The following is an 18,965-nucleotide window of genomic DNA, read 5'->3' on the forward strand; positions in this document are numbered from 1 at the left end:
CTAGCAGGGGCGAAACACTCGGCATGGCGAACTTTGGGAGACGAGCCATGGACATGACTGCCGTCTGCCGCACCAGGTTGGCCCTGGACGGGTGGGTGGGTAAGATGCTCTTGGTTTCCCCGCGATATCAACATCGAGCAAGTGATTTCTCCAGTCACAGCCCGAACAGCCAGATCAAAATCCTGGGGTGCATGGCATGTCTTGGTTGCGATGTCGGTGTCAAACTCCATCTACCCCAGACCAGACCAGCACAACCATTGGCGGTTGTCTGGGGGAGGAGAGTGTCAGTGTATCCGTAGCATATTGTGCAAAGTTCCCATGGCCCATGCTTCCCTTGTGTGGTTGTCAGGCAGCGCCATTGGTATAAAGGCAGACGCCACAGCAGAAACAGGCATGGTGATCGTCAGAAGCTAAAGCTCCGAGCTTGTGACGGCCAACGAGCGCAGACCACGGAAGGGTCGAGGCACGGCGATGCAACCAGTAGAGTTCTCATTGTCCTAGATGCAGACCTAGACGCAGCCCTAGGCCCGATAGACTTACAAGTGGAAGATGGGACTTTGGGGGTCTCTTTGGCGATAGCAAGCCGTGGAGGTGCATTGGAGGGTGCGGCCTGGGGTGGTCATGTATGTATTGGTGCTTGGTGATTCGCCAACTTGGGGTTTGCCGGTGAGGATTCGACGGGCATCGAGGGTGTCGTCGTCGTAGGGTGGCTGTGTCTGTGTTGTTGTGCGTTTCTGCAGCTGGTGCATGCACTAAACGCCGAAGATACCGACCGACGTGGTGTTTGGCTGCGGCATGACATTCGAGAGACGACAGAGAGACTGAGGTCTGTTGTCATGGCAGGGCTTCTTTGCAAGATGTCACAGTAGCAGTGACGCTCTTCTTCGGATTCAGGTAAAGTACAGACGAGGCGACGAAGAGGATGAGGAGGGTGAGGATCAGGAGCATTGCAAGTTGGGATTTGGGAAGCTCGACGCAGCAAGGGTCTCGAGTGTCTCTCCTTCCTCCCAAACTCCATCCTGTCCATCCGCGCTCTTTCCGTGTCACACCTCACCTCACCTTCAGGAAGGCACTTGGCAGTCCCGCTCCCTCCCCTCCTTCCCCCCGGCCTTCCCCGTCCGTTTCCCGTCGTTCCTTCCAAAACTTCAAAATGATCCAATGGAAATGGAAATGGAAGTCGTAAAATGCAGGTCCCTTGGGGTTGCTCCTGCCCTTGACATCATTTCACAGTAGCCCCACTAATTACCCATTCCAGTCCTGCTTGCTCTCTGAGGCTCAGAGAGGATCGGAGCTGCCCCGCGTTTTCCCTTGTCACTGCCACAGCATCATCGCGCCCTTTCATGTCGACAACATCGAGATGCTCCACTCCAAAAATATCACATCACCGTCCGTCACCTCTGCACCAGTGTGGCAGCCTTCCTGCGGCTCTTTACACTTCCCAAGGTAGTCGACGGGTATCCATCTCCGGCGTATCGGCCAACATTCTCTTTCATCGCCGCTGTCTCTCCATCTACGCCTTGAACGTGCCTCGAGATACTTCCCCACGCTTAGAGTCTCCGTCGTATTCGCAACCCCCCGCCGCCGTCCAAGACCGTCCCAGCGCGCCAAAGTCCCTGCTTGCAACCGTCACCCAATCCCATAGTTCCAGCCGTCCCGTTCCTGGCCACTCATTCGCGTTTTGAAGACGGCCAAAGATATTGGATGGTTCCGGGGTGCAGTCACCGGTAGGAGATAGCCATAGTCAAACTGTCTACCTATCGTGTTATACCTCTCCTTTGAGCCTCAGCCGTCTCTCCTGTTTGAGGCCTGGCGATCACCGTCTTTTCCGCTTCCCCGTCAAGCTCAACCCGGTACACCACCAGATCCAGACCAAGCACCGACCAGCAGCCAGTCAAACACCACTATGTGCGGCCAACATGACGGTGAGGAGCTTACCCGCTCCACCGCCGTCACCTCTGTCTCGACTTCATCGGACCCCTTCCCCTGGGAATCTGGCATCTACGATGCTCATTGCCACCCCACGGACACCATGTCCACTATCGAGGCTATACCTAGTATGCGCGCCTCGACTCTAACCGTCATGGCCACCCGGAGCCAAGACCAGGCCCTCGTTGCTGAGGTTGCTGCGTCCCACGGTGTGCGATCAAAGTACGAGCTGTCTCAGGGCCATCTGATTCCCTCCTTTGGCTGGCATCCGTGGTTCTCTTACCAGCTGTTCGACGACACCGTGCCCGAGGCTGAGAGGACGTACCACGAGGGCCAGCCCGACGCAAAGAAGCGCCATTACCAGGCCGTGCTGGCCCCCGCCCCTGAAGACCCCGACTTTCTCGACGCCTTGCCCACCCCGCGTTCTTTGTCGGCCTTTTCAGCCGATACCCGGGCCCGCCTCCAACATCATCCCCTGGCTCTAGTCGGCGAGGTTGGTCTCGACAAGGCCTTTCGCCTACCCCAAGGACGAACGGACGCCGACGAGTCCTCTCGTGACCAAGGCCTTACCCCAGGTGGTCGTGAGGGGCGTCGTTTGGCGCCTCAACATGTCAAGATGCCCCACCAGGTTGCCGTGCTGAAAGCTCAGCTGGCTCTTGCGGGTGAGCTTGGCCGTCCTGTGAGTGTCCACGGCGTCCAAGCCCACGGCGTCCTCCATGATACCCTCTCTTCGCTGTGGAAGGGTCACGAGAAGGAGGTCGTCAGCAGGAAGAAGCGTCGTCTCGTTGCCGAGGGAGCCGAAGACTTTGATTCTGAGGATGAACTCGAGGAGGATGAGTTTGGCAGGAAAGACGTCCCGCCGAGGCCGTACCCACCGCGGATATGCCTCCATTCGTACTCTGGACCTGCTGAGATGCTGAAGCAGTATACTAACCCAGCCGTACCAGCGCGCATGTTCTTTTCCTTTTCTTCGGCCATTAACCTAGGCACCAAAGCTGGTGCTGACAAGATTGCTGAAGTTCTCCAGGCGTGTCCCGACAATAGCATCCTGGTCGAGAGTGACCTACATATCGCTGGTGAGGAGATGGATGCTAGACTAGAGGAGATGTACAGGAAGGTGTGCGAGATTAAAAAGTGGACGCTGCAGGAGGGAGTGGAGCGCATAGGAAAGAACTACCGGGAGTTTATCTTTGGTTGATACGGGTGCACGATGAAGATGTTCGGCCAAGTAGAAGAATTCTTTTCCTGCACTGGATCCCTGAGAAACCTGGCCTTTTATCTGTCTGGTCCTGGTTGTAGTGGCTTCCACGGTTACGATAATTCCCAAGCGTTACTTCAACGTGCATATCCCACGCGATCCGCCAAACGACCGCCGTCCAAGACTCTTGCAAAGGCTGGAACAACCGAGAAGCATAATAACGGCATGTTGGCTGGTGTCTCGCGCCTTGTCGAGTTGCATCGTCGTCGTTGACCTCGTGTACCTATGTCGGGTACAGACACAATATTTGGGCGGCGAGCGATGCCGTTGCGAGCGTAGGAATTCGCTGCTACCGTATATCACAAAAAGAGTTGAATATAGATGCTTTGCGCTTCACTTAGGTGAACATGTATATATATATATACATATATGCGAAAGTACGAGTTCAGGTCTATCATTGATGATTATTTCTTCATCTTCATCGCTTAACAGCGACGAGTATATATATCCACACAACCAACACTATCCCAAAGTTTAGGCCTCTACAGGCCCACAAACGCCGATGATATATACATAGCAAAAAGAAACACAAAACAAAATGCATAAGAGAGAAAGAAAAAAAAAAGATGTGATATAGATGCGGGATATCTCTACTAAATATCAATGTTTATACTCAAAAAAACCCCAACTCTCCTTTTCACTACACACTCCCATATACATCCCCTCTCCTTCTCTACTTCATAAAAGATAGACCCTCTACCTAGTTCTTGGTCTCTCCCAGGACATCATCAATATTCGACGCCATATCCGACCCCGCGCTGGGGGTATAGTTGCTCGAACCGGGCGTGTAGCTGCTGAACCCGTCCGAGACAATCACGGACGGCGCGGCATGCTCGTCGTAGGCGGGGAGGACGTCGTCGCCCATGTACTCTGCAAAGGCGGTCGTCGGGGAGGGAGGGGTGATGATGGCGGGGCGCTGGAAGTGGGAGTGGGTGGGCATGAGGTGCTGGTGCTGGCACTGCATCTGCTGCTGCTGCTGCTGCTGCTCCTGCTCCTGCTCCCTCATCCTATGCCTCCGCTCCTCGGCAGCAACCATCTCCGAGACGAGGGTCGCGGCGTTGCGGAACTCTGTGATTTCATCCGTCATGCTCTCCATCGTCTCAAAGTCCCGTTCCGACTCCGAGAGGGAAGGACGGCTGTTCATGAACGCCTGCTTCTCCTCGTCTTCTTCCCCCGTGACGCCGCCGGTGGTGAACATGCGGGACCAGAAGTCTGTGAGGGTTGCTTTGAAGGCTTCTTTGCGGGCTTCGCGGTAGTCGCGGCGGAGGGCGCGGCGGGAGTGTTTGCGTTCGCGGCGTTCTGCGCAATATTCACTGCGGGAGGGGCGGGAACGGGAGAGGATGCCTGCGCGGAGGAGGGCTAGGATTCCGATGAAGAGGAGGACTGCGACGGAGATTTTGGCGGGGAGAGGGAGGTGAGGGGGGCCTCCGTGGGGAGGTCCGTGGGGACCGCCGTGAGGGCCTGGCGGCGGGGGAGGGAAACCCGGGGGCTGTTTTGTGTTAGTTTGTTGGTCTGGGGAGAAGGGGGAGAGAAAGGGGGGTTTGACTTACGCCGTGGTGACCGTGAGGGCCGCCGTGGTCGCCTTCGTGGTCGAGGGGGTGCTCGTGCTCGAAGTCGGGAGGGGGGCCCGGGGGAGGAGGACCAGGGGGACCGGGGGGACCGCCGTGGTGAGGGCCGTCGAAGGGAGGAGGAGGAGGAGGTCCGTGGTGGCCGTGGGGACCGGGTCCGTCGAAGGGAGGCGAGGGAGGAGAAGGAGGAGGAGGACCGCCGTGGTGTCCGTGAGGTCCGTCAAAGGGAGGAGGGGGAGGAGGGGGAGGAGGAGGCGGCGGGCCGTGGTGATCGTGAGGAGGTCCATGAGGAGGCTCGTCGAACGGCGGGGGAGGAGGGCCGTGGTGAGGTCCTCTCGGCGGCGGCTCAGGGGCATCCTCGGGGGGACCATCGGGAGGGCCCTTGGGAGGGGGCGATAGGCAGTGGCAGAAGCCCGGAGGAGGGGGACCAGGCGGCGGGGGCTCAGCGTGGTTTCCCTTTGTGTGGTTGCCGTGCTCGGGGAAGGGGAAGCCCGGGCACGAAGGAGGAGGACCGTGGGGACGACGGCCGTGGGGACGACGGCCGTGGTGGTGGCCTTCTCTTCTGCCGTCGGGGCCTCCCGGGTGACGGCCCTTGCCGTGGAAGCCGGGGCCGCCGCGGACGCGGTGCATGAGAGTGTCGATGACGCACTTTAGGGAGTCGCAGGAGCGGAAGCCGCGGTGGCTGGGGGGGAAGATGCCGTGGTCTTGAGCGAGGCGGGATTCCTTCTTGTGGATGGCGTGCTTCAAGGCGTGGAGCTGGTGGCGCATGCACTCGAGGTCGTCGAGCTCTTTGAGGACCTTCTGGTCGAGCTCGGGGTGCTCTTCGGGGCGGTCCTCGGGATGGTGAGGGCGGCGGCGGTGGTGGTCGTCGTCGTCGTCGTCGTTCTCGTGGCCAGGGCGGTGGTGAGGAGGGCGATGTCCTTGCTCGCCAGGGTGGTTATCCGGGTGGTTACCGACATGGTGATGCGGCGGCGGGGGGAAAGGAGGATCCTCGAGGAGTCCATCCTCGTCGTCACCCGGGCGGGGAGAGTGGCCCTCGAACTCGGGAAGAGGGAGGGAGGGAGGAGGCGGGTGGGCGTCCGAGGTGCGGACGTTGCCGGCGACCTCGATGATGGCGGCCGGGGCGGTCTGGCGGAAGCGGGCGACGAAGGCGAGGTCGGAGGCGAGGGTGCGGCCGGAGAGGGACTCGAGGGTGAAGCGGAGGAGTTGCTCGTCGCCGGCGCAGGTGGCGGACCAGGAGGCGATGAAGGTTGAGCCGTCGTGGTCGCCGGCGAAGGTGCCGCGGCCGAGGGTGTGGCCGCCCTGGGAGAGGGCGTTGTCGTTTACTTTGATGTTTGGGTAGGCGCAGGGGGAGGGGGCCTCGAGGACTTCCAGGTGGAGGGTCTACGATGTGTTAGATTTGGGATACTTTGGAGTTAACAGGGGATGAGCTCACGTAGGGCTTGGTCTGGTCCTCGTTGAAGCCCGGTGGGATATCAAAGGTGACAAAGGTTGATGGGGAGGCATCTGGATGATGTTAGTCATGATGAACGGACGATGAGACTGTGGAATGGGATATGAGGGGAGGAGAACATACCGTTGACCTTTTGCATACCAATCTTGGACGGAGCGGCGCCCACGAGGGCCGGCGCGAGCAGGAGAGCCCTCGCCAAGCCACGCATGATGGGCGGTTTGGGGGATGTTTGGTTGTTGGATACGGGATTTGAGGTTTACCCTCGTCGAGACTCAACGGTCGTCAACCCCTTCCTTGGCCAAGGCGTTTACAAATCTCCAAATGTTCGTATTTGAGAAATCCCCTCTGCCTGGAGCAAATGGGTCCTTGTCGTCAAGCGTCCTTTCGTTGTTGGGAGTGAGGTTGAGTTGAGTTTGGTTAGGTCCGGGTGACGAGGAGTGAGAGGTAGAAGGAAGGATGGAGAGTGGACGGCAGGGTAAGGTGATAAATGGCTGCCTGGTAGATGTGTGTGTACGTAGATATGTATGTCGTCGAGTCGTGTATTGGTTGATGGTGTGCGTTGGTTCGGTGTGCCAACTTGTTGCTAGTCCAGTCGTCTTACACCGTCAATGGGCAAGACTTGATGTCTCACACACATACACACACACACACACACACACACTTACAACCCCCCTTAGTGGAAACGAAATAAATATGAAAGAAGAACGAGTGGAAAGTATTCACACTTTCCACCGAGAATGAAAAGTGATGAACTGAGAAGGTGAGGAAGCAAGAGAGAGAGAGAGAGAGAGAGAGAGTGTGTGTGTGTGTGTGAGAGAATGGAAAAAAAAAAAGAAGGAATCCTGTAAGATACAAACACACACAGTCACACCCGCAGAGAGAGAGAGAGAGAGAGAGAGAGAAACAGAGCGAGGCAGTGTCGAGGGACGCGCAGTCTCACGCCAGGAGGCAAGTGGGCACAGAATCAGGGACATTTGGGCTGCGCAATCCTCTCGGCGCCGCTGGACCGGCCGTGGCCAATCAGCGCCGATGAGCTGACGAGTCCCCTCGACCTTCTCGAGGTACGTACCTGCCGCTTGGCTCGTGCACTCCGAACTGCCAGTCCCGCGCCGGGATCCACCCGAAACCCACCCTCTCGGATAGCCAATGAGAATCAGCGCACCACGGCTAAGCATCGGACCGGTGGGGTTGATGCGACGGCCCTGGGATTCTTTTCTGCTCCTGTTTCTTTGCGAGAGCACTGGTACCAAGTGGTTCATGGCCTTGATACCCTGCTGACTACGGATACACTGCAGTCTCCACAGTCTGCAGCTAGACTGCTAGAGCTGTGATGTCCCGTTTGCCGCGTGAGTGCGTTGGTTGTCCCTGTGTTGGGTAAACCGCAAACCGCAAACCACAGACTCGGGTGGATCCCGAACGGGCTAAGCACCGGGACGTGGGGGACCGCGCTAGTCTTCCGAGGCGACGGGTCCCCACCGTCGAGGCGATGAACAGTGAACTCGTGGGATTCGGCACTGCTGGACGCGCATTGCTGCTGCATTTTTGCTCCCGACGTCCTGGACGGCCACGCCGCGTCTGGTCCTTTGCCTTGGGTTGTTTGATTATTTTCGGTCCCTCGGTCCACGATCGGGTGGAGCTATCAGCTATGTGGCCCAGAATGAACGAAAATGGGTGGCCAAGCGCCTACAGCCCACGCATACCCGTACCTCCACGGACCATTTTGGCATGTCACAGTCCTCGTTGCCGCCGTGGGCGCCGTGGGCGCGCGGCTCCTCCTTGATTAATAGTCGAATCAATGGCCACGAGGCCATCCACCTTTACAAGACGACGGCGTGGAAGAAGGGACCAAACATGAGACCCAGGACAGAGAGAAGGGGGGGGAGATCCTGAAGAAGAAAAAGAAGGCTCATTCGCCTATGATTAAGCAATACACTAAGGTAGTCTCGTCCAACGTAATTTGTAAACATACAAGCATGTCCCGTGAGAACTCCTGAATGTAGGAATACGCATCCGTACCTTGTAAAAGTAAAGACAGAAGTCAACGGACAAACAAGCCGGATACACCACCCCTTCCGCCGTTCTCCCCGGCTGCCCCCTTCTCGCCCCGCCGTAGACTGTCAGATGGTTTAACCTACGGATGCAGTGCCGGCAAGGGAGATATACGAGACGAACCAACCAACAGAACAAAACCAAACATCACGGACAAAGACCACGCAACTCCTCGAGGCTCAAGCTTTGCACCACTGACCACCCAAGAAACAAATATCGTAGTCAAGAATCCCGCCCGTCCACGCGTCGACTACTAAGAGTTGCATGTATGTAACATGGCTCTCGGACTCGCTCTCCACTGGGGAAACAACAGATCTGCGACGAAACAATCGCAACTCTGTGATTATAACCCCCCGGGTTGACAGGTATAGCAGACCCCGCCGCAACACAAGGAGCATGAACAAGCAATGATACCGGCAACGACTTCTTACAGGGGTGGCAAGAGGTCCTTCAACACTTGCACACGGGCCCGCGCGACATCGGACCCTTGCTCGCCTTCGCCCATCAACACCATGATCTTGATCATTTTTGCTGCACGATGTTAGTCAGCACACAAGGACGTGAAGTCGAAAAACGAGATACCAGGAAATTGAGAATTGCAAAAGAGGGGAGGGAGAAAAGGGAAACAAGAAAAAGAAGAAGAAAAAAAAAAAAAAAAAAAAAAAAAAAAAAAGAATACTCACCAATATCACTCCTAGCCCTCTGGAACAACGGATCCCTCTCCGCCTCCTCCGCCTCCTCCGCCGCAACAGGGTCCTTGCCCATCTCCCGCAGCACGCTCCCAATACACAGCGCCTCGAGAAACGCGCGGTGGTTGAAAACCCACCACACCCGCGCCTCGAGCTCAAAGATGTCAAACAACAAGAAAAACGACGTAATCGCCTCGTGCGCCGCCTCCAGCGTGCCCCGCGTATTCGAAGGACATTCCGCGCTCTCCGACGCGTACACGAGCATGATGTTATGGTGATAATTACTCGTCAAAAACAGCGTCTGCCTCACGACGCGCTTATTCGTCCGCGCTAGGCTCGCGAGGCTGTCTGCGTCCCAGGAGCGGAAGACATCGGGAAAGGAGCGGTAGACGCAGCGGAAGTCGGCGATGAGTTTGGACTTGTGGCGGACGGTGGCGCAGATGGGGAGGTCGAGGGAGCGCGGGGAGCAGATTGTTTCCTGGACGAGGTTGGCGAGGGTCCAGGAGCCGCGGATGTAGGCGATGTCTGTCGGGTCCGAGGAGGCGATGGCGGAGCCGTCGTCGACGAGGTCTTCGACTGAGACGTCGGTGTGGGTTGCTGAGGGCGGGAGGGAGAGGAGGACTGTGAGGAAGGTGTCTTGGAGGAGGACGGCTTGCCAGAGTTTGCGGCGTTGTTGCTTTTCGAAGATGGGGGCGTCGGGGGTGACTGTGATGCGTGTGTTAGTTTATTGGGTTCTTCTTTAAGTAGATGGGTGAATGCCGTACCGATGTTGGGGTCGCGGTGTAGACCCATGGCGTAGGCTTGGCGGATGAGTATGCCGGCAAAGGCCCAGCCGTCCGAGGCGTGGTTGTCGTTGATCAAGAAGTATGTCAACCTGGTACAGTCAGCATCAATCGTAAGATGGACGTGTGGACATCCAACATGGACAAGGACTACTTACAGCACCATGGACTGGATAGACCGCAACGAAGCCGCACTCAGGTAAGAAAACATACGAAGCGCCTGGTTACTCGCCGAGGCATAAAACTCAGCCGTCTGCTTCGCATCGCTCGGTGAATTCGACGTCACAAACTGCGTGCCCAGCGCAAGCATCACAAAGATAAGGCCCACAAACGCCGCATCGACACGGTTCTTCTCCTCGGCGCTGAGGCTCCAAAAGTGCTCATAGTCGGCGTAAAAGGTCTGCCGGTGGATCATGGGGTAAACCGGGTCGACGCACTCAAAGTACTGCGCCAGCAAGATGTCGGCCTGGACCTTCTCCGGCAGCACGGAGATGACCTCGGGCAGGCCGCCCTCGCAGGTCCAGTAGTTGGCAAAGGGGTGCTCGGAGCCGATGCCAAAGACGTTGCTGGCGGTGGGCAGGGAGTAAGGGACGTTGGAGAGGAGACCCGTGGAGGAGGAGGAGAAGGCGACGGAGCCGACGGAGCCGCGGGAGGTGAAGCCGCGGCCTTCGATGAGGCCTCTGTCTGCTACGTTTGGGATGGTGGAGATGTCGCCTGGTCCTTTTGGTTTGGGGGGTTTCGTCATGCGGCGGCCGTTGGCGAGGGATCTTGTTGTTTCTCTGCTCTTTTGTTAGTTGTGTTCCAAGAGTCTCGACAATAGTCTCGAGAACCGTGTGAATGGACGTACTCAAGTATTGTGGCCACAGCTGCATATCGGCATTCCGTTTGACGTTTGATACATGCTAGGCAGTTTGGTCGACCTCGGTCACACTGCGTGTGTGTTAGTATAAACATTCATCAAAGGACTCTCTGTGGATTTAATTGGCCTGCTGCTTTCACTTGAGAAGCAACGGCGAGTTTACGACGGATGCATGCCTTGTGCCAAGCGCGAAAGAATTGGATCCTTGTATTCGCGCGGTGCAACTATCATGAAGCATCGAGAAGCGAGACTAGCCACTCGGGATATGGCGATGAAATTTGATCTAGCATTACCAACAGCGCAATTCGGTATGGGGGCGATAAGCACGGACAGATTAAGAAACAAAACAAGTCGCACAAACCTTTGTCTTGCGCTCAACGCACTCAAAGCACGACAACGTAGGCTTGTTACGCTTCTGCTTCTTCCTCGCAGGGCCCTTGTCGCCGCCGTCATCGGGGCTAGCCGAGTTGCCGTCGACGCTCTCATCCGGATGCTGGTGATGAGCGCCATTACCGTTGCCGTAGCTTTTTGGCGTCGTCGTCTGCTGCCGCGCGACGGGTGTCGAGTATGACGGACCCGATGCCGCTGATGCCGTCGGTGAGAGTGCGGCGGCTGCTACTGCTGCTCCTCCTCCTCCTGCTCCTCCTGCTCCGTTTTGGGCATGAGGATGAGTGAGTGATGGTAGACGTCCGTGTTCTGGGGCTGGCGATCCGTAGGCTGTTGAGGCCGAGCTCGGCGTGAAGGGTTGCTGTTGAGGATGTGGGAGACGGTTTTTGGAGGCCATGGTGGGCTGTTGGTCGTGTGGGAACTGTTGCGCGCGCGCGCGCCTCAATTGAACGAATTGAAGGTGTGAATCGATGAGTTGAGTTATGTTGTTAGACGAGCGGCTGATGCCAAGACCAATTTGATGCTGATGGTCAATGGCGGCGCGAAGGTGAGCGAACGAGAATCTAGACGAGCTCGTCTGTTCCTTTTTCCGCCGTCTGGGCACGCCCGCGACGATGCTTCACCGGGAGGATTGCAATTGCTCCAGGCGGTTGGCTGTCCAAGTCGCCGGGCGGAGGATCGTAAGAAAGTGTACGGGATAGACACTGTGACCGATTCGAATCATTAGATGCCCCGGACGTCGCAACCGGCCGGTCGGTTGAGAACTTCCAATGCGGTGCTTCCGTTCCCCGGGAATAAAGGCCAAGATATTTCCAAGGAGCGGAGGACGGAGAGTGGATGGGCAAGACGCGGCGCCGCGGCGGCGGGCGGGCTTTGCGCAAAGTTTCCGGAAAGTATAGTGATTTGATCCGTGTCGGTATCGGTGTCGCCGGAGGTAGGTGTGTTTGCGCGTTTGCGCGTTTGCGCTGGGAATAAACAGGCGATAGAGGCACGTAGGTAATGCGGTGCGGCGGCGGGCGTCACACACCGAAGGGGGGGTGAGATTGCGATGGGAATAAGGAGGGAAACAAAAGGGAAAGGGAGAACGTGCGAAACACGGCGGGAATTGGGAATGGGGGGCAGAAACTCTCTGGGACTGGGACTGGGACTGAGACTCAGCCTGGCCGGGAGCGACACGGCGGACGGCTCTCTTTCTCTCCAACAAGTTGACAAGGGACTCGAAGAAAAGAGGGGAAACGCTTGTCTTGTCTCTATGCCTTGTTCATGGTCCGACGAGCTACGGAATAATCCAGGCAGGTCATGAGATTGAGCAACCAAAGTTCCTATCAGAATCATCAACTTCATCAAACACAAAGCCCTTGTCTCGAACCAGTTCCATTACCTGGTACCGATTCCCAGGTTCCATGATCCAACACGATGACCAAGCCATGCCACTCACGGAGGGAAATCCGCGATCGATGGGGGGCAAAGAACGAACATACGCACAGTAAGGCGCCCGCCCGCCCCTTGATCAGTACATTAGTGCTCCACGGTTCATGGCCATGCAGCAAGACCTATGTACGAATACAGCAAGCCCTTCTCTTGCATGCTACAGTGGTGGGCAAATCAGCACTAAACCGCGCCGGGGGGAGGGGGCAAAAAGGCTTGTCTTGTCTCGGGCCCCAGAAACCCAGGTTAGAATCGCCGGGAAAGCCTCCCCGAGTGCCGCCATTCCACCATGCATACATGTATGGAATCCTTGATATTGCTGAACATCACGTATATCCGTAGATCCGGTGTTGAAGAAAAAAAAAAAAAAAAAAAAAAAAAAAGAAACAAAAAACCCCCAGGCTTGCGAACCCTCAAGATGCGGTTCTATTGTTTGCTTCTTCGTGAGATGACCAGAGATAGGTAGTTCGTCTTCCTACGTTGGATGCAGACATCGTTCTTCAGGGGATTGGAGGAAACTCATCGTCAATCCTTCAGAAGTATTCATTCGTACGGGGGCGACTTTACCTACAGTTGTTGAACGTCGCAATGCCAACCTTATCAAATACCCCGATATTATTGACCGAATGGATCAAGGTGAACAAAGACAACATGCAGCATCCAATAGACCCATCCTCATGCATCTTCTCTCTGCGCCTCCCTCCCTCCCTCTTGCTCGGATACGCTGCCACTTTCTGCTTCTTTGCCTGCCGCGAGCTCTCCTGCCCCAGTGGAGATTTCCCTCTCTCCCATCTGCGCTGCGCACTCGCACTTCTACCCGAACATCGACGTCACCAATGCAACCAGAAAGCGCCCGCAAATGTCAAGTCGAAACTTTCAACAATGACCTCGTCTCGGGGGACGACCATTATCAAAGCTTCAGCATGAATCCCAACTTTCGCGGCTTCCTAAGACTTCCCAGACTCTCTCTCTCTCTCTCTCACAACAGACTGGCGAAAGACCCTGTTGAGGGTTCAGACGATTTCCACCTCGGCCCCATTGCGCCACGACCTCCCAAGGGGCCGCCGATATCGCCTGCCGGCCCACAGAGGGGCACTCTTCCGCACGACTCCCACAGCTCGCGCGCTCTATGAGCTGCCCACCTGCCAAATCAAGCATCCAATCACAAGACGCGTCGATGGTTTAGTGGTAAAATTCTCCGTTGCCATCCAGCAGCGTCGGGGAGCCGGGGGTTCGATTCCCCCTCGACGCATTTCTTTTGCTATATTCACCATTTCGATTCCATAGCGCTGCTCTCTCCTATCTCTTTTGTGTTACTTGGTAAACTTTTTAATTTTTTTTTTTCATCTTCTGTAGTGTTGTAGTGTTGTAGTGTCGAATCGAGTGAGTGGCGGGCGTTCAGTCACGGTGGGTGTGTGAGTGAGTGCTGGATTCAGGGGCCCGAGTGTTGGCTTTAACCATTTACTTACTCCCCGTCACTTTTGCACATGTAATGTCTGTGTGAACAGAGATATCACCACGGCCCGCTCGTGGCATAGGTTGTTGCTGATACAGGAAGATTTAAAATCACTCATTCCCTTGCGTCGGCCCGAACCAGGCATCAATCGTAGGTGAGGCTTTCGACGTCGACATACAACTAGGTAAGACTCACAAAGTTGACGGGGTATCGTTCAAGAGACTGCAGTTTCTTCTTTCTACCCAACTCTTCTCCCTCAAGTCTCTACTCGCTCTCTGGGCCTAGGAAAAACCTCAAGTGAGGCCTGCCTAGTACATTGTTTATCCTCCATCCGCTCCCCTTCCACCTAAACACCGAAAATCAAGACAGAAAAGCCGGATTGCCCCCAATAACCAACTCAAGGTATATAAAACAACTGAAGCCACAGCACACCTTTTCAGAACGAAACCTGCAACCAACGGGGGCAACTCCTTTCCCCCAATCCTTAGCTCTTTCCTACACTCCAGCCCCTTTGAAACGATAGAATCCCTTTTCCAATAGCCCGTCATCCTGTTCCATCACCCCCATCCATCCGTCAGTCGTCCCACATTACTTTTGCCATCCCAAAGGCCGTATTCTCATCTACCATCAAACTTTCCCGATATGTACTCGTACTTCCCCAACCACATTCGAGATATGTTGCAACACACTGGCCGAGGCCTGAGTAGTGACCTCAAAGTGCAAGCCCCGTACCATCGCCGGTCCACCGGTACAAAGCAAGCAGCTCTCGACGGCGCTGGTGCTGCTCGTGGAGATCCTCCGGCACCCGACCCCTGACCTGCGCCAGAGCACTTCGCATAACCTTGCTAAAGTTGCGCTATGAGAGAAGAGTAGTCAGCATCGAAGTCTCTTGATCGCAGACAAGATGCGAGGGTCAAGAAAAGGTAAAAAGCTCACCTGGTACTCTGTATTCAACGTCACAACGCAGGCCTCATGCGCGCGCACAATCGTCTCACACGCCTTGATAACACTAGGCGACGCCTCAAGCTGCAACTTATCCGCAATGAGGAGCAGCAAAAACGACCCCTGGAGGAGGTAAATACCAAAGAAGAACGGCATGAACTCCAAACCCGGGTCGAACTCGAGAATGTGGCTGATAGCCTCGGCCGCCGAGACAGCGTGGCCTGTAGCCGTGATGAACCCCTGCGACGAGATCCACAGGTCGTTGTCGTCGATGAGATTGATGGGATCCCACTTGCCCGCCAACAGGATGTGCAGCACGTGCATTACGTGCGTGCCGTACGCCATGACGATCTTGGTCTGGATGTCGCTCTCCGTCATGCGGTTTAGTGAGGAGGAGGAGGCGGTCGTGTGGACCGAGTGTACGGAAGGTGTGCCAATGTCTGCAATCGGGCCGTGGTCAACGCTGCCGCTCTCCGGGTTCACTACCACCACGTCGCCGTTATCGTCGAGGTTGAGATTGTTGTTGACCCGCGTGAGGTGAAGCTGCTCGAACCGCCCGAGGCTCTTCTCATACGCCTCGAGGTGGCGCGTGATCTCGCTAGCCTGATCATCCCACTCGCGCGCCGAGCGGAATCCCACGCCGAACCGCGGGTGGTTTCGCGCGTGATGTAGGTCCACAATCTCACCCAGGATCGTCATCAGCGGGAGGAAGTAGCCGAATATGCTGTGCCCAGTACACTCAAAGTGCGGACCGCGCACACGGCCGCCGCTCGATGCGCCGCCGGCACCGGTTGAGGCGTCTCCTCCCAGGCTGGGGTCCGTCGTGACATTTGCGAGCCGGAACTCGCCATTCTGCCACGCCGTGTCGTCCATCGGCTGCAGCAGACCGGCGCACTCGAGGTCGAGCAGGAATAGGGGCCTGTTATAGCACAGGGCTAGGTGGCGGTCGACAATGTACGTGAGCCACCATATCCGTCGGCGCTCCTCGCGCTCCTCCTCTGTGATGACACCAGGGTGTCCATTGCCTGCCAATTCGTCTTCAGCGTCGACATCGATGCCGCCCTCCCTGTCATGTCCGTCGCTTTGGTTCATGGAGAGGGGGGTTGGCGGTAGTTCGCGGCCGAGCTTCAGCTCTCTCGCCAAGGACCAGGCCGCGTTCCACCATCGCAGGCTCGCGCCCTTATACTCGCTCGCGGAGACCACCGTCGCGAGGTGGATGTAGGTGATTACGTCGTCCAGAGTGCCGGCGGCCCCGAATGGACCAGACTCGCCCGTGAGCGCGTCCATGCTGATGGACCCGGGAAGCGCGACGCCGAGCCCGCCGAGAGCTACGCCATCAATGGCTGGGCTTGTTACTGGCGATGTGTCGCCTGATGGCGTGTGGATGAGCGGCTTGAGAAGGCTGACGGTCAACTCCAGCAGCCTTTGGCAGATCTTGCCTCGTGCTGAGGGGACGCTGGTTAGGAAGGGTGCGTCGCTGGTCTGGGCTGCCACCCAGAGGATACTAGCCAGCAGCGCGGGTTGACAGCGTCTGGGTTTGCTGGGATGGAGGAAGGATCTCTTGCGGAAGACGAAGCCTAGGACGTAGGGTGACATTGGATGCATCTGCGCCGAGGACGAGGACGCGAAGTAGAGGTCGATCAGGTCGCAAGCCAAGGCCGCCGGGATGAGATTCCCAAGATGGGGCATCAGAGGGTGCAGGACGGGGTATCGTAGTTGTTGACCGGGGTGGGCGTAGCTGCTCGGAGGCATGTGAGACTGGTATTGCGCCGGTGGAGGAGGAGACATGGATATCCACTCTGGAGATGTTGGTTCACCACCGAGGGGGTATGCACTGATCGGGCTGGCTGCGATTCGGAATGGGGCGCCGTTGGTATATGCCGTCGGGCTCTGGGTCTGCATGGGATATGGTATGTCGGGATATGCTGATATGCCGCCCGGATTTGGACCGTACGCTGCGTGGGCCGGACCCGGCATCATATGTGCGCCCAGGCCTTGCCTGTCATAGCCCCCGTGGACGCCTCCGTAGCCGTTGAGACCCAGAGTTGTCGGGCTTTCGAGGTGGTCTCTGTCCATCCCGTGGTGAGCTGCTAGGTGGGCTTGGTGGCTAACCATGTCTCCTATGCTATCTAGCGAGCCGGTCCTTTGGCTTTGGTGCATGGCGTCCTCGCTGAGCTCGTCTATGGCCTTGCCGATGTGGCCGTGTTGCGAAGTCGTCGTGCCTAGTGATGGCCCTGCCTTGCCGCTGCTGGACTCGGATTGCTCCGTAGGCTGGCCATTGTCGTCGGAAGGCGATTTCGGGCCTTGTTCTGCGCCTGTCGTCCCTGCTTGCGCAGCAGCTTGCGCGGCGAGGTCTTTTCGTGACGCTTTGCCTCTCTTCTTCCTCTCGCGGATGTACTCGCAGCCCAAGCCGAATTCTGAGAGCATGTCAGTCAGTCTAGTCTAGTCCAGCCCAGCTCCTCCGCATCACGACCATCATCTATCCAACATTCTCTTACCTACGCAGTGGGCACAGGGGTGTTGCCCGTCGCACTTTGTACGCAGCTGGTTACACTGATCACAGGCCCGGCTGATTCTCCTGCGAACGGGACCGGATGTGCTCGAAGACCGACCCGCGGGTCCACCGCCGTATGGGTGTTGGCGGTGGTTTGCCGACTGAGGGCCTGCTCGCGCGAGGTGAGGACTGTGTACTCCCCCAACCTGCTGCTGAATCTGTTGGAGCGCATAGTGTGAGCTAGGTGTGAGGGGATCGAGACCGGTTGCGTGGGCATGACCGTTTGGGACGTGGTGGGCGTTGGAGAAGAGGGTGCTGGACTGCATGCCATGGTATGGCGAAAAGCGGTGGAGCGGGTTGGACAGCATCTTGTCTTCTTCGTGCTGGGACCAAGCCCGCTGTTGGCGATGTAGTGGCTGAATGGTGAAAGTGCTACTCGAAAAACGAGCAACTATCTGCCTTCTCTCCTGCAGATAGGGGCAACAAACAGACTGCGAACTGAGCAGCTAGAGGGACTCGAGGAGGTTGGATGGGTTATTGTAGCGGGCTTTGGCGATTTTGTTCCCGTAGACTAAGGCAGTGGACATTGGCTATGCGGTCCTTCAATAACACAATGTGACTTCTGTTTCACTCGGTCAGCGGTGCTGTTGGCCGATTGGGATAGTTGGGGGCGTAAAAGGGGCGGGACGGAGGAAAAGGATGGGCCTGGGGTATAGTAATATGAGCTAGACTGAGAACAAGTGGTGGGCGAGAGATCTGCAATGTCGTTGGAGAACGGCGCAGCAAAGAGCAACGACAATCATGGCGGGGTTGATGTACAGACGGCCTGGGTGACAGGGTAAGGAAGACAGGACAAGCGACAGGGTGCTTGAAGTAGTGCGGCGCAGGAGATAATTGAGCAAAGGAGAGCTTTCTGTGAAAGTAAAATATTGGGGCCGAGAACCAAGTTGACTCACTCCTTGAATATCGATTCGTGAAGTTTATTGATGTCGGTCGTTGTAGTGGGTGGTGGTGGCGGGAGTTCCAAATAGTTGAACCCTTTGGTAGCGTTCCGTGTCTCGCGTGTTGCGCTGCGACAAGAAGGGGGTATCTTGAACAATTGGTTGGTATATGGAGATGCGAGGAGGTAATATCAAGGTAATTCGGAAGCTCGACAACAGTGGTTATCCCGAATCTGTATCGACGGCGTTGTATTCGACGTTGATTTCCGTTTCGATGGTCTGGCTCGGAGCTCTCCTCCCTCAAAGTCCTCGAGGTATACTTTGGCCCTCTACGGAAGATGGTCTGCATTCGAAGCTTGGCATGTATGTGAAGATGACCCGGTGGAACGAGACTGTTGTTGAAGTCCTTCGGTTACTGCTCAGTTCAGCTGGACCACTTGTTGTATGACAACGTGGACCATGCCATTTACATTGGTAGGATAATGTGAACGGCGGGACAAAAGGGCGAAAGATGTGGAGGAGGACGGCTGGTGACAGGCAGGGCGGCGGCCGCAACGAGAGTATGGATGTAGGTATGTACGGGACATGCGCGAATGATCCGAGAAGAAAATTAAACTTGAAAATAGGATGCTCAGCGGCAGCGCATGCGCATGTACAGACAGACATACAGACGTACCAACGGCGCGTCAGCTAAGGTTCTCGAAGGGGGGAAGAAGCGAAATGGTAACTTTGT

The 18,965-nt window shown here is 56.6% G+C and overlaps 4 protein-coding genes and 1 non-coding gene across 5 annotated transcripts; 2 read left to right on the plus strand and 3 right to left on the minus strand.

Moving 5' to 3' along the window:
• Window positions 1–1,903: 1,903 nt before the first annotated feature.
• BDP81DRAFT_446935 (uncharacterized protein) lies at window positions 1,904–3,124 on the plus strand (the record flags this gene model as incomplete). Its single annotated transcript, XM_060592122.1, has 1 exon — window positions 1,904–3,124. The coding sequence occupies one exon, from the start codon at window positions 1,904–1,906 to the stop codon at window positions 3,122–3,124; it is 1,221 nt and encodes a 406-aa protein (XP_060449287.1).
• A 760-nt stretch (window positions 3,125–3,884) lies between these two features.
• Window positions 3,885–6,413, minus strand: BDP81DRAFT_446936 (uncharacterized protein; the record flags this gene model as incomplete). The annotated part of the gene is made up of 4 exons (XM_060592123.1): window positions 3,885–4,673; window positions 4,735–6,135; window positions 6,188–6,258; window positions 6,329–6,413. The coding sequence occupies 4 exons, from the start codon at window positions 6,411–6,413 to the stop codon at window positions 3,885–3,887; spliced, it is 2,346 nt and encodes a 781-aa protein (XP_060449288.1).
• Window positions 6,414–8,604: 2,191 nt separating this feature from the next.
• On the minus strand, window positions 8,605–11,531 carry BDP81DRAFT_166962 (fungal-specific transcription factor). Its single transcript, XM_060582122.1, has 6 exons — window positions 10,946–11,531; window positions 10,573–10,655; window positions 9,884–10,504; window positions 9,708–9,817; window positions 8,938–9,648; window positions 8,605–8,785 (listed from the first exon to the last, which is right to left on the minus strand). Exons 1-6 carry the CDS (start codon window positions 11,366–11,368, stop codon window positions 8,682–8,684), a joined length of 2,052 nt encoding a protein of 683 aa, XP_060449289.1. The 5' UTR covers window positions 11,369–11,531; the 3' UTR covers window positions 8,605–8,681.
• A 2,039-nt stretch (window positions 11,532–13,570) lies between these two features.
• On the plus strand, window positions 13,571–13,651 carry BDP81DRAFT_t94. Its single transcript has one exon. It is a non-coding gene; the product is annotated as a tRNA-Gly (tRNA).
• Window positions 13,652–14,567: 916 nt separating this feature from the next.
• Window positions 14,568–17,659, minus strand: BDP81DRAFT_311780 (fungal-specific transcription factor domain-containing protein; the record flags this gene model as incomplete). Its single annotated transcript, XM_060583751.1, has 3 exons — window positions 14,568–14,711; window positions 14,792–17,214; window positions 17,296–17,659. 3 exons carry the CDS (start codon window positions 17,657–17,659, stop codon window positions 14,568–14,570), a joined length of 2,931 nt encoding a protein of 976 aa, XP_060449290.1.
• Between the last annotated feature and the right edge of the window lie 1,306 nt (window positions 17,660–18,965).

The sequence above is a fragment of the Colletotrichum phormii genome (assembly GCF_030913505.1).
Source record: "Colletotrichum phormii strain CBS 102054 chromosome Unknown BDP81scaffold_4, whole genome shotgun sequence".
Taxonomy (NCBI): domain Eukaryota; kingdom Fungi; phylum Ascomycota; class Sordariomycetes; order Glomerellales; family Glomerellaceae; genus Colletotrichum; species Colletotrichum phormii.

Coding starts and splice junctions, on each gene's coding strand:
- BDP81DRAFT_166962 (XM_060582122.1), bottom strand. CDS start 11,368: ATGGCCTCCAAAAACCGTCTCCCACATCCTCAACAGCAACCCTTCACG. Junction 9,649..9,707: donor ACACCGCGACCCCAACATCG/GTACGGCATTCA, acceptor CACGCATCACAG/TCACCCCCGACGCCCCCATC. Junction 8,786..8,937: donor GAGGGCTAGGAGTGATATTG/GTGAGTATTCTT, acceptor AACATCGTGCAG/CAAAAATGATCAAGATCATG.